Raw genomic sequence first — 22,089 nt, 5'->3', positions numbered from 1 at the left:
AGGGTGCCCTGGCTATGCAGACAGCTGGATGTCCTCTGATACACATTATCCAGCATTGCAGGCTTCTGTGATTCATTCATCTGACACATAACATTGCACTTGTATCAGGAATGAACAGATTGGTTTGAAGATCGATATGATTCATGCCTGGAGCTAAACTTATTTCTATGCTATTACTTTCCTAATGTGCAGATAGTATGGTTAATGTGGTGGCTTGACACAAAGGGATTGCTGCTAATGCAACAGGCAATGAGAGATGGCAGCAGAACTTCATTCACTAGAGCACAGCCTGTGGCTAAACTATTTCAATGCCAATCCTTTATTCTGGGGCACACATGTATATACCCATCACACATATGGTGCTCCATGCGCATGGGGTCAGAGAAGAGGACACCCCAGGGATCTTCTTATACAGTGTCACAGCCATACATCCCAGATCTATCCCTATAGCTGCTCCAGGTAGGAGAGAGAGCAGGGAATGTACTTCTCAGACAATACAGAGATGGGAGGAACAAGGGGCTAGGATAAGCCTGTGCCAGGCAGAGGAGGATTGGAGGAATATGAAATGATGGAAGGAGGGGGTCTCTCCTGCTCACCACTGGAGGGGCTGGGGGTGGCAATGGACCTTGAAACTCGTTCTATGGACTTTCTCCTGTAACACATCACACTTCCACAACCTCAAAGCAAGTGGAGAATCTCATACTTCCCTTGTTACCTTCCCAAAACTCCAGCACCCCACCTTCTCACTGTCACCTTCTCACCTTCACTATAGACAGAAGTGGCTGATTCAATGGGGGAAGGTTTCATCCCTGCTCTAGATCCGACAATAAAGACACTCTGGACAGGTCACTGCTCCCTGAGCTAGGAAGACCCCAATTGCATCTTTTCACTAAGTGGGGAGCCGGTCCCTAGGACAAGAATGGATCTCCTCTGCTTGGCTTTTGCTTTCTTCTGTCAGTGGATTCTTAAGGTAAGGAGGACCAGGTGGTGGTGGAGAAAGTGCTGCGAGATGCAGCAGTAGTAGGGTTAATGGAGGAGAGTGGGAGACAGGCTGTGATCACCTTGTTTTTCTGAATGCATGAAAAGATGTTACAGCTAAAAAACTTGTTTGAGAAGAAAACTGGGAGTAAAAAAGCAGGAAAGAAGTAGGTGTGGGATGCAGCCTCCTGCCTGGAAGTCTTCAGTGTGTGGGCTGCAGCTTCTCCATCTGAGACTAAACACTGAGCTCAGGGTACATGAGCTCAGGTTTATTGGCATGGAATCTGCTGTACTACTTGTTTGTTAGTTTAGAGTAATATCCAACTAGCTTGTGACTACTCTGCTGAGCCTGCACACCCTGCTGGGCATGTGAGTGTATTTATAGGATGCCCTCTTTAACTCCCTGTAGTGCCCATACCTGGTGCCCTGGAAAATAACACTACAACTTATGTCTTTTATCTCCAGTCCTCTGTGACTCTACAATTACAAGTAGGTTCTCCCTGAAGTCTGTCTACAATGATCCCCTACAGGCAGAAAGTCCAGGAAAATGTGCAACCTGTGATCCCCATTTCATCCGAACCTACAGAGACATTTACATATGTGTATATATTATTGTGGTGGCTTCTACTCATACTTGTATTAACCCTTGAATTGACACATTGCATTGCCAGCTGTGAATGGATTAATTTGCCTTCTTTTTTTTTTTGTTATTTTGTAGCATTGGGTCATACAAATTTCACATGCAGATGATTACGCGTAATACTGTCGCTTTTATTAAAAACAATGTGACTTACAAGATACAGAAGCTTCGGGTCTCCTGTCCTAGAGGGACATTGCAGAAGCTTATACTGCAGAGTAATATATCTATTACTAATTTAGGAATTATCATAAGAGATCATTCCATTCAATGTATACAAATCTTATATAGTGGCGAATCAAGGAAATGTGTGTTAAAAGTTATCGGTGCACCCTGGGGAATAAAGAGTTAAGACTATACCCTGCGTCCTATTATAATGAGTGAATTATTCACAGTAACAGGGTGCCACCTGCACATGGACATGAATGCTAATAGGAGAGGTATTAACTTCTTAGCATAAAAATACTGTAGATCAAACACTTATAGGCCCACGGGGCACAAATGACTGGAGACTGGATATTGGATAAAAGGTGCCTTTGTATCCAGGGCTCATTGTGTCACAGGAAATTTGTTGTGAACGCTGTGGAGTGACCATTAGCTGAGCTGTTGTCAAGGTTATTGAGATTTTATTGTTAGTAGATTAGCATAATATAGTCTACACATTAAAACCAGGTAGGAGTGGGTATAGGTCATCTCAAAACTCCCCTCCTCCAAAAGTCATACTCAATAGATGCTGAGATATTGCTGAGCAGGTACCTGCTTTTGGCTTATTATTCCCTGACATATAAAGACCAGTTCTTAAAAATTATAACATGCATTTTTACATGACATTGCTTTACGGCAAAGATGCCCAACAAGTAGTTCTCCATATTTCAGCATCTAAACTCCAGTGAATAGAGGGGGTTAACTGCACGCACAGCTGGATATTCGGAGTCCGTCGGAATTTGGCTATAATTGGATGAGATATAAGCATAAATACGTATAGGCACTTGTTATATAGAGTACACCATACAATAGAAGTTTCTATATGTTCTCATCTTCATTCAGATCAATAGCATAAGAAAACTTTTATCATTTATTGTAAAGTAAAAAAAAGTCAGAGCGCCTGCTATTCCCAGCAATAAAGGTGCATTAGACACTGAGCAGAGCTGGGTTAGTATCGCTGCTCTCATATTAAATCAGCCCTCATTGCAGGAGCGGCATCAGTGTAACTATCATGAAAATAATTTATATTCTCGGTGAACATAAATTATAAATTAATCAGATTTCTCATAGCCTGCGCACACGCTGTCTTCTCCTGCTACATGGTTGGATTGTATTGTAATAATAGGCACACTACATCATTAACGGCCATTACTTTTCTATGGATCTATTGTCTTATATCCACAGGTTAGAGATGGTGTTATTCCCTCTAGGGAAGACTATCGTGAACTGTGTAATCTTAATGCTCATTATAATGTGTCTGGATGGGCGGCATATCCATCCATATAGATTGTCAGCTCTTGGGGTCATTCTTTACTATCTGAATCAGCGGGTAACTGGTTTTCTAGATTTTATTGTACGGCGACTTTTGTGCCAGACAGTTTTTTTGACTGGTAAAATGCAATATACTTTATCATTTCATTTCATTGATGTGAATGCAGCTTATCAGTGAATCCAGGTCTGGTTCTGCATCAGCAATGCCTGCTGGTTATTAACTTGTTACTGTAAGTCCATATGTGTCATATTGCGCCAGTTCCTCATGTACTTTGCGTCCTCCATTTGTGTTGTTGACCATCATATATGCTTTTGGTTATCATACATGCTCAGCTCTTCATACATGATGCTATTAATACTTTATTTATACATATATATATATATATATATATATATATATATATATATATATATATATATGTATAAATATATGTATGTACCATGGAACAGTTAAGCAAAAATTTTCCACATGGACGATAGATAAAAGTTGATTTCTTGGTCATTGTAGTTTTTTGGTCAGAATTTTGCTTCCCGTTTATGAAATGATTGTGTGACGTGAGCTGTACAAAGAGAAGCAAGAATCTGATTTAAAATATTGTTATTTTTTGGGGGCAAAAATGATGGTTTAACAGCTAAGTGCAAAATAATAAATCGTATAGTCATGAGTTATTTAAGAGACTTATGGGTTTTTTTTACATGTATTTTAGAGGCAGGTATGCAGGACGTATAGCTTTACCCCAGTATTATTATCTTTATTAACTCTTTACTGTGTAACAGTGATTTGGGTAACATTTTTGTTTTCAGTCAAGTATTTCATTGGCAATTATACATCTAAACAAGTGTGCCGAAACCCCAGGCACGGGAAAAATGTAGAAATACTTGGTACCAATGGATAATGTTTGAACACACCATGAAACTTGCGGAGAAGAAAGACAATGGATGTGTAGAATGCATTTTTTTCAGATGTTTTTAAATTAGAGAAAATATTTTGATGAGGCCTTAAAATATAAGAAGGAAATTGAACAAACAGTAGAAGTCCCATGTATTTTAGTACAGAATACAGTGCGTGGACTCTAGTAGGAATTGACTCCTTTCTTGAAAATGTAGCAATGCAGGGAATAATCTAGAAGAAAGTCTTAAAACCATGTGAACACCTTAAAATGTTCTTCAAATGACTCGTTTATTGTACTTAAATGTAAATTATACAGTGCTCAGGTCTCATCAGGTTATAGTTAAAAGGAAGTCTTTGATGGGTATAATCCAGTAGTGGTGCCAGGATAGACAATCTAGGCTGTGCTGCTATTGTGGTACCAGACTATTCTCTGATTGATGTGTTTTTATGGCGGTGAGCGGGATAAGACCGATGGTTTTGATCCTATCGTAGTGCTAGGTTAGACACTGATGGACACAATCCTTTAGTGGAGATGGGAGATGGGGTACACACTAATGGGTGTGATACCAGGAAAAGAATGATGGGTTTGATCCTATAATGTTGCTGGAGCAGACACTGATGGACATGATCCTTTAGTGTTGATGGGGTACGCTCTATAGCATGTGATAACGGGAAAAAATATATAGTCATTCATGTGATCATATAGTGGTTCTATAGATGGCCATTATCTTCTGATGGCAGATACTGTTGGATGTGATCTTCTGGTAGTGATAGAGTAGTTACTGATTGTTGCGATTTACTATTGATGACTGAGAAGACACTGATGGGTGTGATCTTCTAGTGGTGACCATGTAGAAGACACTGATGGAATTGGTCCTATATAGGTGAGAGGAAAGAGACTGATAGATAAGATAATATATTGGTGACAGGGTAGAAACCGATGGGTGTGATCTTCTATTGGTGACAGCGTATACCCCAATCGATGTGGTCCTACAGGATAGAAAGTGGTGAATGTAGTCCTATAGGTTCACAAGGCAAACGTTGATGAATGTAATCTTCTAGTGGTGACAGTATAGACACTGATTGTTGTGGTCCATTAATGGTGACGGGATAGACACTGATGGGTGTGGTCCTTTAGTATTGACATGGTTGATACTGATGGGTTTGATCTTCTATTGGAGACAGGACAGACATGAATGGAAGTGGTCCTACACTGTAGATACTGAAAGGAGTAAAACTACACTTTGTACACAAGCTCCATAGAATGTTTTTTTAATGTATTGAAATGGTCTATGAATTACAGTGATCGAAAGGAATATTTATATTTGGGAGTATTAAAGTGTCATGCAGCCCATATTGGGGTTAATGTTATGAATAAAGACTGACATGCGTCAAGATTATATCTATATGGTATTTATAGTTGTGCTGAATTCCTATCTTTTTCCTCCATATTGGGGTCGAGATCCATATATCGGCAAAATTTGGAATATGTCCCAAAATAATTTATAATTTTGATGAATTAAAAGGTGATAAGTACTTTTACAAAACACTGAAAATAACATCCAAAGAGACATATCTGTTGTCTACCTTGTTATCTAGAAGCTATGTTTTTTTTCATCTGTTTTTCAATGGGGGAGTGGTTAGGGGCAGAGATAGAATTTTGACTTACATTTTGTCAGCTTCTTTTTAGAGTTGCAACCTTGCAATCCTATAAACATCCATTGATATGATATGTACTGCATATAAAGACATACTGTAGGTACATATGTACACCCAAGCAAGATGCAAAGTAGGATGTGAATTGAGACTTCATTTGAGATGAACCTAATACCTCGGCTGGCTTATTATGGGAAATATTCATTTATGTTTGTCTTTGGACACTAATAACTAAGAAAACTCACTAAATTAACCTTTAACGCTATGGAAACCCACAACACGATGTATAGAGAAGTTTCACCGTTTCTTCCTGTTTGTTTCTAAACTTAACTAAGATAATAATGCAATATTTCTTTATGTTTTTACATTATTAGTATGTTTTAGGAGGTTTGCTAGGATTATATATTATTGGGGGAGCCATTGGGCAGTCTTGAAGGTGACATCTGTAAGATGAATGTGACAGGTAATATCATTTGTATGTTGAGCAGGAAGCTCAGATGATGTTGTGCAATGTCGGAGAACTGGGGACTCAGCATGTTCACGTTACATACTGTGCCCTGACTCTACAACTTAGTTTGTATGCTGTGAGTATCCGGTACTTGTTCTGTACACACCGTAATCTTATTGAGACAGTAATGTAATAAGGGCTGCCGCTGTTGTGGGGCTACCACCATATTGTGCTGCCTGGAGAGTCAGCATTATATTACTCTGAAATGCCTTGACTGTGTGGTTATTCCTGTGATATAAGGGTTTTGGGAATAGCCCCCCACAGTCAGTCGTTGATGTTATTAATATCCAGCTGTTGTAACCGCTCTAAAATACACTCTATAAAGAAGACAGAGAATGTGTGTCGTGTCATGCAACCTTCTGCAACCAAACTGGTCAAACAATAGATCTGGTTTCATTTATCACTGTGAATAGTTACTGGGATCCACATTCATTTTGTATTTCCAGTATAGATAGTATACAGGGCTGTGCATGGAGGCTATGCCAAGTACACATCTACTTCAAATATGGTGAATTCCCAACAAAAGTATAAAAATAATATAATAACATATATCAATATGTTCCACTCTTAAAGACAATTAAAGATTAACTTTCACAACCTCTATTAACCCCAACTCTTTGCATTAGTTGAGGCTCGAGAAAAAGGTCTTTAGAGGGGATGTCCACTTTCAACAGATAATTGATATTGTATTTATATGTATGTGTAATGAAAATGTACAGCTTTCCAATATACTTTCTGTATCAATTTCTCCTGGGTTCCTTCCTGTGAATAAAAAACATCCCTGGTCATGTGATGTCACACAGGTGCACAGAGAGCAGCTATCCACAGGAAGTAAACAATGAAGCTTCCTGTTCAATGACAACAAGCAGAGATCTAGAAAACCATAAGGAATTGATACATTTACACAAACAATATCAATTCTTTGGTGTACACATTTCAATACACTATGGCCCACATTTATCATTTATGTGCAGTTTGCCTGTGTAGTGTGCAGGGGGCGCCAGATTCGTGAGTTGTGGCACCCGTTCTGCATGAATCTGGTGCCCCCTGCACAACTCTTTTTTGATGCACCTTTAACTTGTGACACATTTCTGTTGGACTTTGTGTGATAAATGTGGCACAGGGTCTGACAATCTAAAGTGCTTCTGCCGTCTTTCTGCTTTGGTAGGTGGCCGTCCATGAGCCAGAAGGTCCAGGATGTACACAGTTATGGTTCCTTCTCTTGCAGAATACAATACTGATATTTTACTTTATCAGTATCAGATGTTCAGGTGCCACCGGTAAAATGAATTCATGCAAATACTACCTATACCTGTCTGCCAATTCCTGAAACTGTACCCCACTGCCTAGCTCCAGCCCCTAATGTGTGTGTATTATCATAAATGGGGGAGTTTGTTAAATAATTGACCAGGTTTATTATTTGGAGGGTAAAGCTGCTTATCATGCTGTACACAGCCTACCTGTGTGTAGTGCATTGAGTGTCCTGGAGGTAGGGTACAAGGGTCTCACCAGGGGTTTCACCTGCACCCCTGTGGGGCGGTGTAAGTCTTCTGATTATTATGAGACAATAACGTTGCATTCAAGAATCTATAAAAAGAAGTGGGGGGTAATGCTAATATAACGCTCCTACATTGCCATAAACTGCAATAAACGCTATGTGCACTCCGCTCTGCATGGCGCATTATAATTTGTGATATTTTTATTTGTATTGTACGGCGTCTAGCATGCAATGCCATTACAGATGCCTGTAGTCATATACTCTGCTGGATATCTGTGACCTGCTCTTTGAAAAGTATTACAGGGTATTGTATTTTAATACATTATCACTATAGTGTATATGTTGAGTGTCAGAACCATTCTGAATCACCGAGCATTAATATCCCTGCAGGACTCAATACTATAAGTAGGTGCAGTGTCCTACAGCTATTCTTGTGTTTTATAGGGTTTTATGGAATACATTATAATAGTGTTCACGACATGTAGGAGAGGAGAACAATATTTAAATGCAGTGTAAATAAAAGTATTGTAAAAGAGACTTTCATTTATTGTATTGAGGGTCCAAATATTACAAAGCATTAAGAGGAGTTGTTTCTTGAAGATGCCCCTACAATATGCCATATAGATGTCATAGAAGAACAACATTTTTCTATTAGTTTACTGTATACGCTGAGAAAGTTCCTGGTGCATACATTAAACAGAACCATAGACCCCACTTACCAGAGACCAAAAGAGCCTCTTTGCTGGTGGTATCTGGCAGGGTTTGCACTTTTTTGCTACAAGGATCATTTAGTACTGGCCATTTGTAAAAAGTACTACTTCAGTCTGTGCCTCATTTCCAGGACTGAGTGCTTAGGGATATTTCACAAACACCATCATCAGCCCTTGATCATGGACCATTCAGAGTCCTGTGTCATAGGCTGACCATTCTGTAGTAAAATAATTCCTTGCATCATATCAATCTATGATGCAAGGAAATCCTGTTTCTACAATGTAGTTATGACGCGACACAGGACTCTGAACGTCCGTGATAACAAGCTGGTCATGCTGTGCGTGAAATAGCACTTACAGAGAATTCCATAGACATAGTAATAATTGTTACAGATGGCCTGGTACTATTTTGCACAGTGGTGGATTATAATACAGGCGGTTTGGGTGGTAGCCCAGGGCCCAAGCCTTCTAGTGGGCCCATGTCACCCAAACCACCCAACAAATTTTATACTGAGAAGGACCCTTAGCCATGAAATCCTCATTTATCTGTCTTTGCTCTGAATACACAAATACACAAGAAGCTTTGAAGGTAATCCAAAGGTCCTGAAACCACTGATTAAAAGCAGGCAGAAGGGACACATCTTCCATTCCCCAATAAGCCACCTAAGCCACCTGCCAAATTTTATACTGAGAAGGACCTTTACCCATGAAATCCTCATACATCTGTCCCTGCTCTTAATACACATGTACGTAAAATACATTTCAGAATCTTTGAAGGTCTTCCTGAGGTCCTGAAACCGCAGATAGAAAGTAAGCTTGGTTCTAGTACCATATTTAGAAAGTCCAGACTTGTAGGGGCTAAAGTATTCATACAACCCAGGGCCCATAGCAGTCTTAAGCCTCTCTTGATTTTGCAGTCTGCATTTCCCCCAAAGGACAACCCCCGACCATGCAATCTCCACCTAAATTTGCCACAAAATTTCTGTGCTCCATACAGTTTCCTGAAGGAAAAAAGGTTGGGGTCTGCTACTACAAAGGACACATAACAGTTGAAGACCCTGGAATAGATTTTGTATTTCATCAAAGCTTCAAGTATTCTTGCTTCTGGTCCAGTTATTTTGATGGCTGGGATGTAATTCTATATTTATGTAACAGTAGGCGTCATCAAACATCAAAAAGCTACGACCTGTAGCAGCTTCTTCTAAGGGTGATTTCACATTGGCTTGTGTGCTCCGCTTCTGTTACACATCCGTTGCGTTTTGTCTCCGTTGTGTCTCTGCATACACAAAACTGCAAACATCACATCTCAGCCTCATCAGTGAAAAAAATTAGGTTTCATCAGTTTTTTTTGTGGATGCAAAGACTTCTATCACATTCTATTATCCGCATCTGTGAACAGCAATACACATGTTTTCAATTTTTTTCCATGGATCAGTGAAAAAGTAAGCCAATGTAAAAACACCCCTTAAAAATAATGGCTCTGTGGAAATCAGTGAACCACGGATGTGAAAAACAGCGCCAATGTGAAAGAGCCCTAGAGTTAGACATTCACTGATCAGTAGATCACAGAAAGGGTTCAATCTGAGTAGTTGTCTTATTGGGAAAACTCATTAAGCAATAAAGCACTAGATCTATTAGTACAACTCTCAGTTGTGGGAAGAATCCTCCCACTGGTGATCCTGCACTCGCATTTACTTATAGGCTCCTGTGTCTTAGTAAATGTCAGCACAAACTCCACCAGTTTGGACCTGCAGAGTAGATATGAACTAGTGGAGTTTTCTGGTATAGTCTTCGCCGGGCAGTCTGTGGCAGTTGTTTACGCTCTGGTCCGCCCCATGTCCACTCTCTGCCTCCACAAGTAGCATGCGGGTTTGCAGAAGCCCAAAATATGGCAGAGAGGGGAAGATTCATGTGCCTTCTGATACTCCCCAGTGACTTTTAGGGTGGACTCAGACTGGCGTGTTTTTCACATCACTGATTTTTCTACAGATTAGTTTTTTCTTCATGGCTTCAGCTTTTCAATGTACTTAAGTTTTTTTTCCAGTGGTCAGTTGGAAAAGAAGTTAGAGCCTTTCCTGTTTTGTTCACTGACAATATTGAATCAGCGGAAAGAAACTGAAGTGTGAAAAAGCCCATTGAAAAGAATGGGTCAGTAATGCATTAGTGATAAATCACTCAAGCCAGGAAAAGAAAACCAATCTGTATGCGTCCATGAGCCAAAATTGCTTCAGTAAAAAAATCATTGATATGTAAAAAAAACCAACGTGAAAGAGCCCTTACTTTGTGGAATTTAAGAGACTCTACTGCAGTTTTTCAATTAGCAACTAAGGATGAGTGAATAAGTAATAATCTGCAGAATCAGGCAGAGGGATCTGTTCTGCACTGTTTCACAAATAAGCAAAACCCTGTTTAAAATATAATTTCATGCCATATTTAGCGCCATATTTTTTCCTAATTTCTAAGATCCCAAACGTAGACAATATAACACAATGGAGCCTGAAATGATATCAGATACAACTCTATTATTTGAGTCTCAGTGACTCATAAACAGACAACACCAGTTTTCGATAAAAACTGTTATCTATGGCAAAGCAGAACTTCTCTATGATGCTACCAATGTGGAATCTGGGGGTGTGCAAACCCAATTTTTAAAATAATTGTGGCTGAAAGAAATAGGCTTTCTTAATGTTGTTCTTGAGTCAGCATGTTTTAAAGGGGTTGGTCGCAGATTTATAATTAAAGCTCACCCACAAGATAGGGAGTAACTTGTTGATAAATAAAGCGAGAGGTCATAAATGCACATCATTACTCTAGTTATTCTCCATGGGATTGCCAGCATCCTGCACTCAGATATCTCTAGCAGTTCCATAGAAAGAGAATGGTTCAACAGTGGACATTCTTGGCTTATAGCTCCATTCAGAACAGGAAACGAGACCTCACTTTTTGATCAGGGTTTCTATGGTCTGATCACTAGTAACCAGCTAGTTATCATCTGCGTAAAAAGGAATAAAGTTAAATCTTTGGAACAGGAGGGGTTACTTCTTTGATATTTGTGTTTTGGTAAAGATAGTTCCAAAAAGTTGCAAATGTGTGGCTATTTAGAGTTGGTGCTGTAACAATTTCACATTTTTGTAATAAGGGAACTGGTAATCATAATAAATTATGGATTTGCCTACCCACAGTAAAGTTTTGTTGAAAAATGTACAGTGCTTTAAAATAACAAAACACAATTCACCAATTCACTGGTGCTCCTGTGCTGTTGCTTCCATGCTCACTGGTCTATCTCTTTGGCTCAATATGACAGGTCATAGCAGGTCCATTCCTTTCAAAACAGGCAGAGGTTGATGGGGTAGGCTGGGTCATCCAAAATTATGTGTGGACACAAAAGGGTGCATGTAGTATCGCCTCATTTAAAAGTGTAAAGGTGAGGCTAAAAGCGCGTTTTTCCAAAGGAACCAATTTCGAGCAAACTTAACACTTGCCTTGGTTAAGCGCGGACACATACTCATGTTCATAATTATCATTAACCTTCAGGGTGACATAGCAAATAGAAGGACTTTTACTTCCAATAACCATAATCAGAATACCAAATACCATGTCTCTCATGAGATTGTCTTCATGCTGCATTATATAGACTAGGACTACGACACTTTCCTGCAACGCCCATAGGCAAAAGGGGAAGGTGAAATTTAGGTGTCTAAATTACCATTTCATGCCTGAAATATGGAAGAGACAATTTAACATAGTGTAATAAAACTTGCACAAAATGTTAGCACTGCAGAAGCTATTACGTTGGGTTTTATTTGAGGACAAGTGTCATTTATGATGATTGGAAATGAGGAACTGGTGTGGCATACTGAAGTCTTTGTGACCACCTCACAATATGAAAATGCCTGATAATGTATGACTTACAACCTGGAAAATGTGTTGTTTAGACATAAATGGAACTTTCTCTGAGTTACACCTTTAGCTTCAAATGCGTATTTGAACCAGGTATATTATCGTCAGCTTCAATGGTGCATGAGCACAGAGCTGCCGGCCAAAAAAGACCCCCTAACTATGAGGTATATAATGTGCTATTTATAGTACTGGTCTCCTCATGTTGTCCCCATGGAAGTAACCTCTAAGGCTCCATGCTCACCAGGGGTGGATTAAGACTGGGATGTATGAATATTATAGCCCCTACAAGTCTAGTATTCACTTCCTACTTATGGTACTAAAATCAAGCTTATTGGGGTATGGAAGATGTGTCCCTTTGATGGACCTTCAAAGCTTCTTGTGTACAGGCAGTCCCCTACTTAAGGACACTTGACTTACAGACGACCCATAGTTAAAGATGGACCCCTCTGCCCACTGGGACCTTTGGTGAAGGTCTCTGAATGCTTTACTATATTCCCATACTGCAATGATCAGCTGTAAGGTGTCTGTAATGAGGCTTTATTGATAATCCTATAAATTATGTAACCCAGGGACTGCCTATATTTGTATATTGAGAGCAGAAACAGATAAACAAGGATTTCATGGCTAATGGTCCTTCTCAGTATAAAATTTGTTGGGTGGTTTGGGTGACCATGGGCCCCTCTGAAGACTTGGGCCCTGGATACCGCCCTGCCTGCCTATATTATAATGTTATATTATACTCTCTACAACCGGCTCAAGGTACAGCTCTTTATAAATGTATATATGGGCAATCCATCTTCTGGTTCCTGTGACATTTTGGAATATTCAGAGCAGTAGATTTAAGAAGCTTAAAGTGTAACTAAATATTTGAAACATTTTTAAATGAATAAGGCAAGTCATAATAGTGAACATTCTTACTTCATTAAGGAAAGCAGCTTCTCTGTCCCTTTTTCTGCTTCTTACTCCAGTAGTGAGCAGTGTATCTGAAAGCTTTATGAGGTCCTTCTACTTCAGATGGAGAAGCAGGCTTTTTACCTCTATGATTGAGCTCTCTCAGGAGATTAGACTATCCAGGGTCTGTCTGTAGAGAGTTAAGTCATCAAACACTTCATCAGGTTCATTCATCTCTTAGCTGTCTGTAAATACAAGAAGGTATCTGATTTACAACACCTACTTAGATAAAAAAAAGAAAGGAAGGAGAAAAATAAGGACACAGAAACACAGATTTCTTCAATAAAATACATTACAAAGCTTTCTATTATCTTGTGCACCTGGAGTGAAAAAAAGTGGGGGATGTGTAGGCACGTAGACATCAGTGTATCACTGAGGTATCTGTTGATAGTAGAAATTTGCCTCGTTCATCTGAAGTTTTGGTATTGTTTTGCTTCTGGTCTTTAGGTAGTTTTCTCTTCCTTTTTTACAGTGGTTCCCTGTGTTACAACCAGGTTGTACTTTTCACTTCACTTCAATTATCTATTGTTGTTACATAGATACTAGTATGAGGCCGCATTTATCATATTTGGTTCCGAGAGTGTTATTTGGGGATTATTATTGCATCCAACCTTATGTGATTTTTATGTACTATGTTACACAGTTTTAACTGTTTTAAAATGTCTGGGTTTGTCATTTTTGGGTACATTCATACAACCGTATACCCGCCCGGCCGCAGCCGGTCAGGCATACAGCTGTGTGCTGAACCCCTCCCCCTTCCGTAGAAAAAAGCGATGCACGGCCACAGACACGGGGAAAGATAGAGCATGCTCTATCTTTTCCCCGTGTATGTTGAGGATGGGTGCCACACATGGGCCTCCACTGCCGTCTATGTATAGCAAATTTGCGGCCGCATATACGTCCCCCCAGGCGGCCATGTGAATGAGGCCTTAGGCTGTTGTATAACAATTATACAATTAGAATAGGTTCACTTTAATAATTCTATCATTTGGAACAGAAAAACTAGTCAATGCCCCCTAATGGATGCCAATAGTCCTAGTGACTGTATTTCTACATAGCTACTCATATCCAAATGTATGTCTCAGGTGTATGGTTTGATGGCCGAATATATATGGCATTGTGTTAGATGAATATCAGTTTGTTTACTGTGCGGATAGTGATTGCTGTAAACTAGGCGCTTCTTTAGGCAGTTACTGTACCTAGCATGTCCAAGTGTGCCACTGGCGCACAGATCTTAGATACACCGCACTTTACGGCATCATGTTCAAACACCCATGAAGTTGTCTTTCTATAATACTTTACCTAAGAAGTAAATTGATGTCTCTTGTAGAAAAGTTACTTGATTATTTAGCAGTTTTTTAATTATTAAAAATAATACACAATGATTTCTGATCTTCTCATAAAATATTGTGTTTAAGTTTTATAGTCCCTTTGCAGTAAATCTGTAACCAAAAGCAAATAAGCTGCAGCAGAATAATATATAAAATGCAGAATTTGTAATCAAAACTCAATCATATCCACCGCTTCATATAGTCGCTGCAGCTATAAATTCACACTACAGAGGAATCCACAGGACTGCAATAGTAAATTAATAGACTGACTTCATGTTTACCTGACTACAGTCAATCTTCACCTGTACCTGCTAATAAACCCTAGCAATCTCCAATAAATCATAGTTTATTATTATAGGATGTCCCCATGAACACAACTTTTACCATCTCAACCAGCAGATAATTCCCACAGACTGGATTATGTATCAAGAATTGACCATTTATAGTCTTTCTTGGTGGTGTAGCTATTATGGTTGTATAAGCAAGGCCCTCTCAGAACAGTGTAATCTCTCTTGATGTCTGTCAGTCTATCCCTAACCACACACAGACGTGGTGTGCTTATATCACACCGCAAACAACAGACCTGTGGTTTGCTTCCCATGTTCCATTGGTGTGTGAGATTGGAGAAGACTTGTGAGTAGCACTCTTCAGGTTGGGTCTCAGATTTCCTACGGTTTCCCACGAAACAAGATAGGGCCTAACTTGCTGATTGGTGGGAGTCTCAGTGATTAGATCCCCACAGATCATGAGAACAGGGGTCTGAATTATGTAGCCTCATCTGACCCCTCGTCGCTCTCCAACGCAGCTGGCCGAGCAACCGGTCGAGCATGGCGGGGATTGCCTAGTATGGTGCTCTGCAATCTTCTTCACCATAGAGATGAGCGGGGTAGCCCGGCCATACCCCATGGCTGCTCCACTCATCTTGGGTAGAGACGAAGGGTCCGACGGGGGTACAACAGACCTCCATTCTCGTGATCTGTGGGGGGCCCCCCAACGACTAGCAAGTTAAATGGTAATTGCAGACATGCTTTGATGTAAGCTATTCCATTGTAGCTTTGGTTGTATGCTTAGGGTTGTTGTCCTGCTGCAAAACTACACCCTCAGTGTTGCTGTGACATTAGATCTAGGTCTCTCGAGATTCTTATAGCTTTTACCCCATAGGCTCCATACAGTTACATCCTTGTATGCATCTATTTTGCATCTGTGTGCCAGGTACAGGCTAGATGATCCTTTAGAATTAGGGTAGTATAAATTTAGTTTTCATACTATACTATTTACACATAAATTTACGCTTATATGTGGTTTTATTTTTGTCTGTGCTATAAAAATAAAGTTCTAGTTGTGCTTTTGCAATAGACCAGCGCTTATTATTGAGGCTTTTCCACATCTCCCTTTTTCTTGTTTTCGAGTGATATTTTACAGATGTGTATGTAGTCACTTCAAGCTATATGTTACACATCTAGAGAGGAAGTCCCACACCAGAGTATTTTTCAGTGTACATATATTACATATTCATATCGATTAATAAAGTAAGAATTACATTTTTCAGGTTTGTTTTGTTATCTTTCCATTGGTGAATTTTCTGTATTTTAGTTTTAAAAAACCTTTTAAAGGCTGTAAATGACTCTAGACTGGGGTACTGGTTAACTGCAAAGCAGTACAATGACCCTAAGCATACAACCAATTGGAAAGGTAGATATCAAAGCATATTCATGGGTTAGCCTTTATACCACTGGTTGTTCTTTTAGTTGTGGACTGGCCACTACTACCAGAGTGGACTGGTCTACCCCCTAAGCCACCTCTGTGAGGTCCAAAGGGCATACAGACAGGAATGGTTAAAGGAAATCTACCATAAAAATACAGCATGATAAACCAGAAACTTACTCATAGTACCAGGCACTGTGACAGGGGTAATATTTGTTATCCATGGCCTCGTTCCTTCTAAAATCAACTTTTAAAATTATGTTGTTGAGCTTGATGGGCTCTGATGGCAGTACCAGAGCCCCTCAGTGCTGCTTCACAGGCTCTTACAATAAGAAGAGCAGGTCTCCACTCTCCCTGCACTTCCTGCCACTGCTAAATTTCACAGGCAGGGGGAGGAGGGAGAGTACAGGGGGTTGAGTGAGATATGTTTTGCTCATTTTAACTACTTGTAAATCTCCATCACTGAGGGGCTCTGTTAACACCCCCAGAGCCCTTCAGGCTCATTAGCCTGATTTTAAAAGTTGATTTTAGAAGGAAGTAGTGCATGGATAACAAATATAAGAGTGCCTCTGGTTTATCATGATGGATTTTGAATGTAGATGTTCTTTAAGTAATAACACTTTAACAGTACTATGTTATTTTTATTCATGCATCGACTGAGTTCAGGCCACTAGTATTTCTTTTCTAAGCATCACTGTTGATTCTAAACATTTTCATAAGATATCACATTTCATTTATTTTGATTCATTTTTACACAATGACCCCAAGTTGTTTCTCTTCCCAAACAATTATTCCCTAAAGCTCCAATTCTACTCAAAGCTTAAGTCAGATCCATCTAATAAAAGTGTCAGGATTGGAAATCGCCTTTATTTGTTCAGTGGGATTTGTGTGACGATAAGACAGACCATATGGAAATCTAAGACATTTGTTGGGTTAATGCCATATGTGCTGGGATTTATCACATATCACATCAACATCGTTCTGGGTAGAAAAATTATAACGTATTGAGGTTTTATAATCTGAGAATTTGACTATATCCATGAATCACTATTCTGTGTGATATACACTCTTCAGTCATAGAATCACCTGTGTAATATTATATTGGTCTCCTTTGTTGTGTGTGAAAGGGGAACATACAAGGGATAGCTTGTATGATGCCCTAAGGGGAAGCCCTAAGTTAGACTGCATTGGCGCGTTGCACAAGATATGCCATGCATACATAGAATCAGCTCTTCTGAGACATCTGAGGTCCATACTAATATGAAGATGAATGACCTCTGACCTTCATCCAGGCTTTGGATCTAGACCAGTGATGGCGAACCTTTTAGGGACCAAGTGCCGAAACTAAAAGCAAAAGCCACATATTTCTCACAAGGAGCCAAATGCCAATTTAAAGTAACAGGTTTCAAACGTATTGGTGGCCTGAGGACTACAATATAGGAGAAAGAAGGAGAAATTCGTATTATTATTGTAGTTTCCCTCTAAAGTCCCCTTAACAGGATGAATCACAGGTCCAGAGAAGGGGCTACAGATAATCAAGCTCTGTCCACACCTTCTTGATCCAGGTCTTGAGTCCTGAATGGAGACCTTTGGTGATGGCCTGGGTGCCCAAAGAGAAGGCTCTGAGTGGCACCTCTGGCTCCGGTGCCATAGGTTCGCCACCACTGATCTAGACAGAGGATGAAGCTTCATTGACACTGGTCACATTATTTTCAAGACAAAAATTATGATTATTAGTGGGTGAAAACACCAGTAATTTATATCTCTTCAATGGCCAGAACTTTGGTATTTGTAGTTACATTATATCAGAGAACTACACAATTAGCATCAACACAAGCAGGGATTGGAGCAGCTCTGGGTTTCTTGGCTTGGGTGGTCTTTTTTGCATACATCGGTATAAGAGCAGACCTCTCACTGATGGCACATAGACCACCTCGAAAACAGACCACTTTCAAGAGCATGTAGCCTTACCTCTGTATGCTGAAAATTTTAGATGAAGGCTTAAAGGACATATACCACGGATGAAAGAATGTATGCAAATTAACCTGAGGGGCTCCAGGCTGCATTAACACCTACGAAGCCTGGAGCCCCTCAGGCTCATTTGCATACAGGCCTTCATCCTGGTGGTAGATGCCCTTTAAGGAGGATTTTATTATTTGTATGGAAACAACTCACCAGAAAACAATTGTGACATGCTCCATCAGATATTACAGTACATAGGTTTTCTAAGTACGAATGCACCTTATGTGTTGGACTTTGGTATAATATATTAGGTTGGCTACTGCAACAGAAGTTTGGAAAAGTATGGTTATACCATTGGTCAAAGGTAGTATATATTTGTGCTTAATCTTAGTTTATTCATTATGAAGGTATATTCTGCTTTAACATATAGAATAGCTCATGAGTTTCAGATTGGTGCGGTCCAGCACCTCAAAGATCAGCTCTTTTCACTGGCTGATAAAGAGAGAATGGAAAAGGAAGTAGACAGCCCCATTTTCACTGTAGTGGTCAGACTACGTTAACGCAGACCAGCTTTATTTGAATGGAAGCTAAGATGAAGTGACTCTGTTTTACCCCTTTACTAAAATGAAGATTCCTGTTCCATTCTCTGTATCAGCTGAGAACAGCTGATCAGTGGGGTGCTGGGTGTTATAATCTTATGTATCATCTTTATTAATTTATTCTTAGGATCCATCATCCATATTTTTAGCCTGGAAAGTCCCTTTAAAAGAAATGTACCAATTCCTTAGTGGTGGATTAACCATTACAGGGAACCTGTCAGGGCTCTTTGGGACACTAAACCACCCACAGGTACTTATGGACCAAATTGGCCTTTATGGTTTTTAGGAGATTGATTAAAAAAAAAACTTAAACTTTATCCAAACCTTAAACCTAAAACCAAAGTAGTACACCCTGTCTTCACTCCGCGCAGTAGGACCTGTAGTTAGTTTAAGGGTCCCAAGTCAACATGACAGGTCCTCTTCAGCATTTGCTAGATCCTAGCAGGGTGAATGGAAATATTTGTGTATTTGGAGCTTAGATTCTTAAAAAATAACTTTATCTTTATGGTAATAACTCACAAGTGCTCCAGGGGAGGTCACCAGCACCCTTCCCAATACACCTATATTTCCCTTCACACTGACTGGATCTAGCAGCATTAATGGTTAATCTACCACTAAGAAAGTGTATTAAAGGATTTCCTTTAATATTTAATCTCAGATGGCAGAACAGTGAAATCTGCTCCATTTAGTGTGTAAGTTGTTTTATTAGAGCACTTTAAAGAATATCTAAGGCTTAATATTGTTCTAGAATTGGTGTTTTTGTTGTGATGGCAGTGATATATGGCTCTCGCGATGTAATAACATGAGAAACCGACCGGTGCTTCAGACGGCAACAATAGTGCCATAGAATGCTAAGAAGGCTTATTAAGAGCCAAATCTCATTTTCTTTTATTTCTCTTGTAATGAATACAGATCCAATTAACACTTACACGACTATGAATGATGTATAATAAAGAGGCAAAAATCTACGCCCAGAATATAAAATACAAATTAGCTTTAAAATAATACAGATGCTAACCATTATCTCCCTAATAAACTACAACAGTGACGTTGTTAATACAGTACAGCCCAATATTATTTTTAGTTATTATTCGTTTTATAAGCTGGCAGTATAGTGTATATATATATATACAGATAACATAGAGTCATTTTTAGTAAAAGTAGATTAGTACTTCTAGTATCTCTCAAAGATATCATGTTATATAAAATGCTGAAGGTTTGTGGCCTTGGTTAATACTAGCTGAAAACTAGTGTTAGGGGCAGATTTATTAAAAGTGTCTCAAAGTTTGAAAAGTTCAAAACTAGACTAGATAGTCTCACACAGCGCCAGATTTACCATTGTCTCTATGCTTAATGGTAGATCTGACTCAGTGTAAGAATGTTTTTGGCTTAGTTTATAGCAACTCACCCCTCTCTTCTCCATAGCGAGCAAAGCGGCTGCTCTGCAAATCAGGCCAGGAATAGATCCTACTTTTACGGAACGGCTACAGAGCTAGGACACAGTGCAAACTGGTTGTACATATATTTGTGAAGTGCTTGCACTAGTATTGTGTCGTGGCTGCAATATACACACCTCAACACAATACCCTTCACCTAAAGGGGCGTTCTGGTGCAGATTCGCACCGGTTGCCACATTTCTGAAGTGTGGCGCATGCCCCTTAAACAGTGCACCGTGCTCTGGTCTCCATTAATATGGCGCCTGCTACACATTAGTTTGCCTCACTAATAATAATTGTGGGCAAATGTGAACAATACACATCCATGTCGGCCGTGCGCTAGCTGCCGTCTTTGTGGCTAGCTCACGCCTGCTTCATGTGGACCTCTGAATTCACACTAAAAAACATCCATACAGGCGGTCCCCTACTTAAGAACACTCTACTTACATACGACCCCTAGTTACAAACGAACCTCTGGATATTGGTAATTTATTGTACTTTAGTCCTAGGCTACAAGATTCTTATGACAATCCAACATTTTAAAAATCCAATTGTCACAGAGACCAAAAGAGTTCTGTCTGGGATTACAATGATAAAATATACAAATTCAACTTAAGAACAAACCTACAGACCCTATATTGTATGTATCCCAGGGACTGCCTGTATTAGTAAAACATATAATACTTCACCTATAAGATGCACTATTGTTTCTAAACATAACAGCAGCAGACATGATACATGTATATGATATGGTATATGATAAAATTCTCTTCCAGAAGGCTCTACCACTACCTTGGTGCTGTAACCATTTGTTTGTCAGAGAATACACAGCACATAATAGAAAAGGAGCATCGTAGATATTAAGGATATACAAATCCAGTTTTATGATGTTGCTCCCACTTTAAACACTTTAAAACTCTGTTAATAATTTTCAACAATTCCTGAATCCCGGTGATGTCTACTAAGATGCTTTCCTTATTGATTGGATGTCAGCCAGATAACACGTTTCAGGGTGGTTCCTCACCCCCTTCCTCAGATCAGTGGGATTCTGTCAATATCTAGGTGTGCTAAGAGTCTGTCTTTACACAATATTAAAAATAGGCTCTGGACATGTATCCTAAAATAACTTCTACGTAAAGGTGTTTGAATGTAAGATCAGTGGATTATAAATCAATGGCTGTCAGCAGTCCTCTGCATACCAGAGCAAGAAACCTGCTTTCTCTTGCCATAATACGTGTAAGGCAGATATTACAACTTTCCCTTTATCAGCTGCTCCCTGTTCCATATACATTTTCTGTATCTACTTCCATGTTTGGGGAAAATTGAATAAAGTACTAAAGAATTTTATAATATATTGATAATCAGATAAGATAGTTTACCTGCAACTGGAAACAATTACAAGAAACCAAAGGAGAAAGGCACAGGGGGTTTAGGATGTATACGATAAATGGTTGGACCTACCACGTACTGTGAGATGTAGGCTGTATCATAACCTTCTGTTAGCAGTTTCTATGCTTGGATTTCTATTGGTAGTAAACTGCACACCTAAGGATCAGTACAAAGAAGAACTCCCCAAAAGTAAAGCTCCTAAAATGATTTATTTCCTGGTTTATTAGAAGGGATATTAAGTAAACTGTAATGTCTAATTCAGTAACTGCCTTATATAATTAGGCAGTTGGCTTAGTTTATGCCTACAAATTGGAATTTTAGTGCCTTTATATAGCACAGAATAAAAACATAGACCACCCATTTTCATTGAAGCCACACACCCTCAAACAAAACCACAGCCTAAGGCCCGTTCCACACTTGCGAGTGTGATGCGATGAACTCGCATCACACTCGCAACGCATG

The 22,089-nt window shown here is 39.5% G+C and overlaps 1 protein-coding gene across 1 annotated transcript in view; it reads left to right on the top strand.

Moving 5' to 3' along the window:
* Positions 1 to 281: 281 nt before the first annotated feature.
* Positions 282 to 22,089, top strand: part of NXPH4 (neurexophilin 4) — a 146,129-nt gene continuing 124,321 nt past the window's right edge. Inside the window, exon 1 of the mRNA XM_072134913.1 lies at positions 282 to 970. Coding sequence (XP_071991014.1) covers positions 920 to 970 — 51 coding nt within the window. The 5' untranslated portion in view covers positions 282 to 919. The remainder of the gene's footprint in view (positions 971 to 22,089) is intronic.

The sequence above is a fragment of the Engystomops pustulosus genome, chromosome 2 (genome assembly GCF_040894005.1).
Source record: "Engystomops pustulosus chromosome 2, aEngPut4.maternal, whole genome shotgun sequence".
Taxonomy (NCBI): domain Eukaryota; kingdom Metazoa; phylum Chordata; class Amphibia; order Anura; family Leptodactylidae; genus Engystomops; species Engystomops pustulosus.
This window is presented reverse-complemented; position numbering and strand designations above follow the sequence as displayed.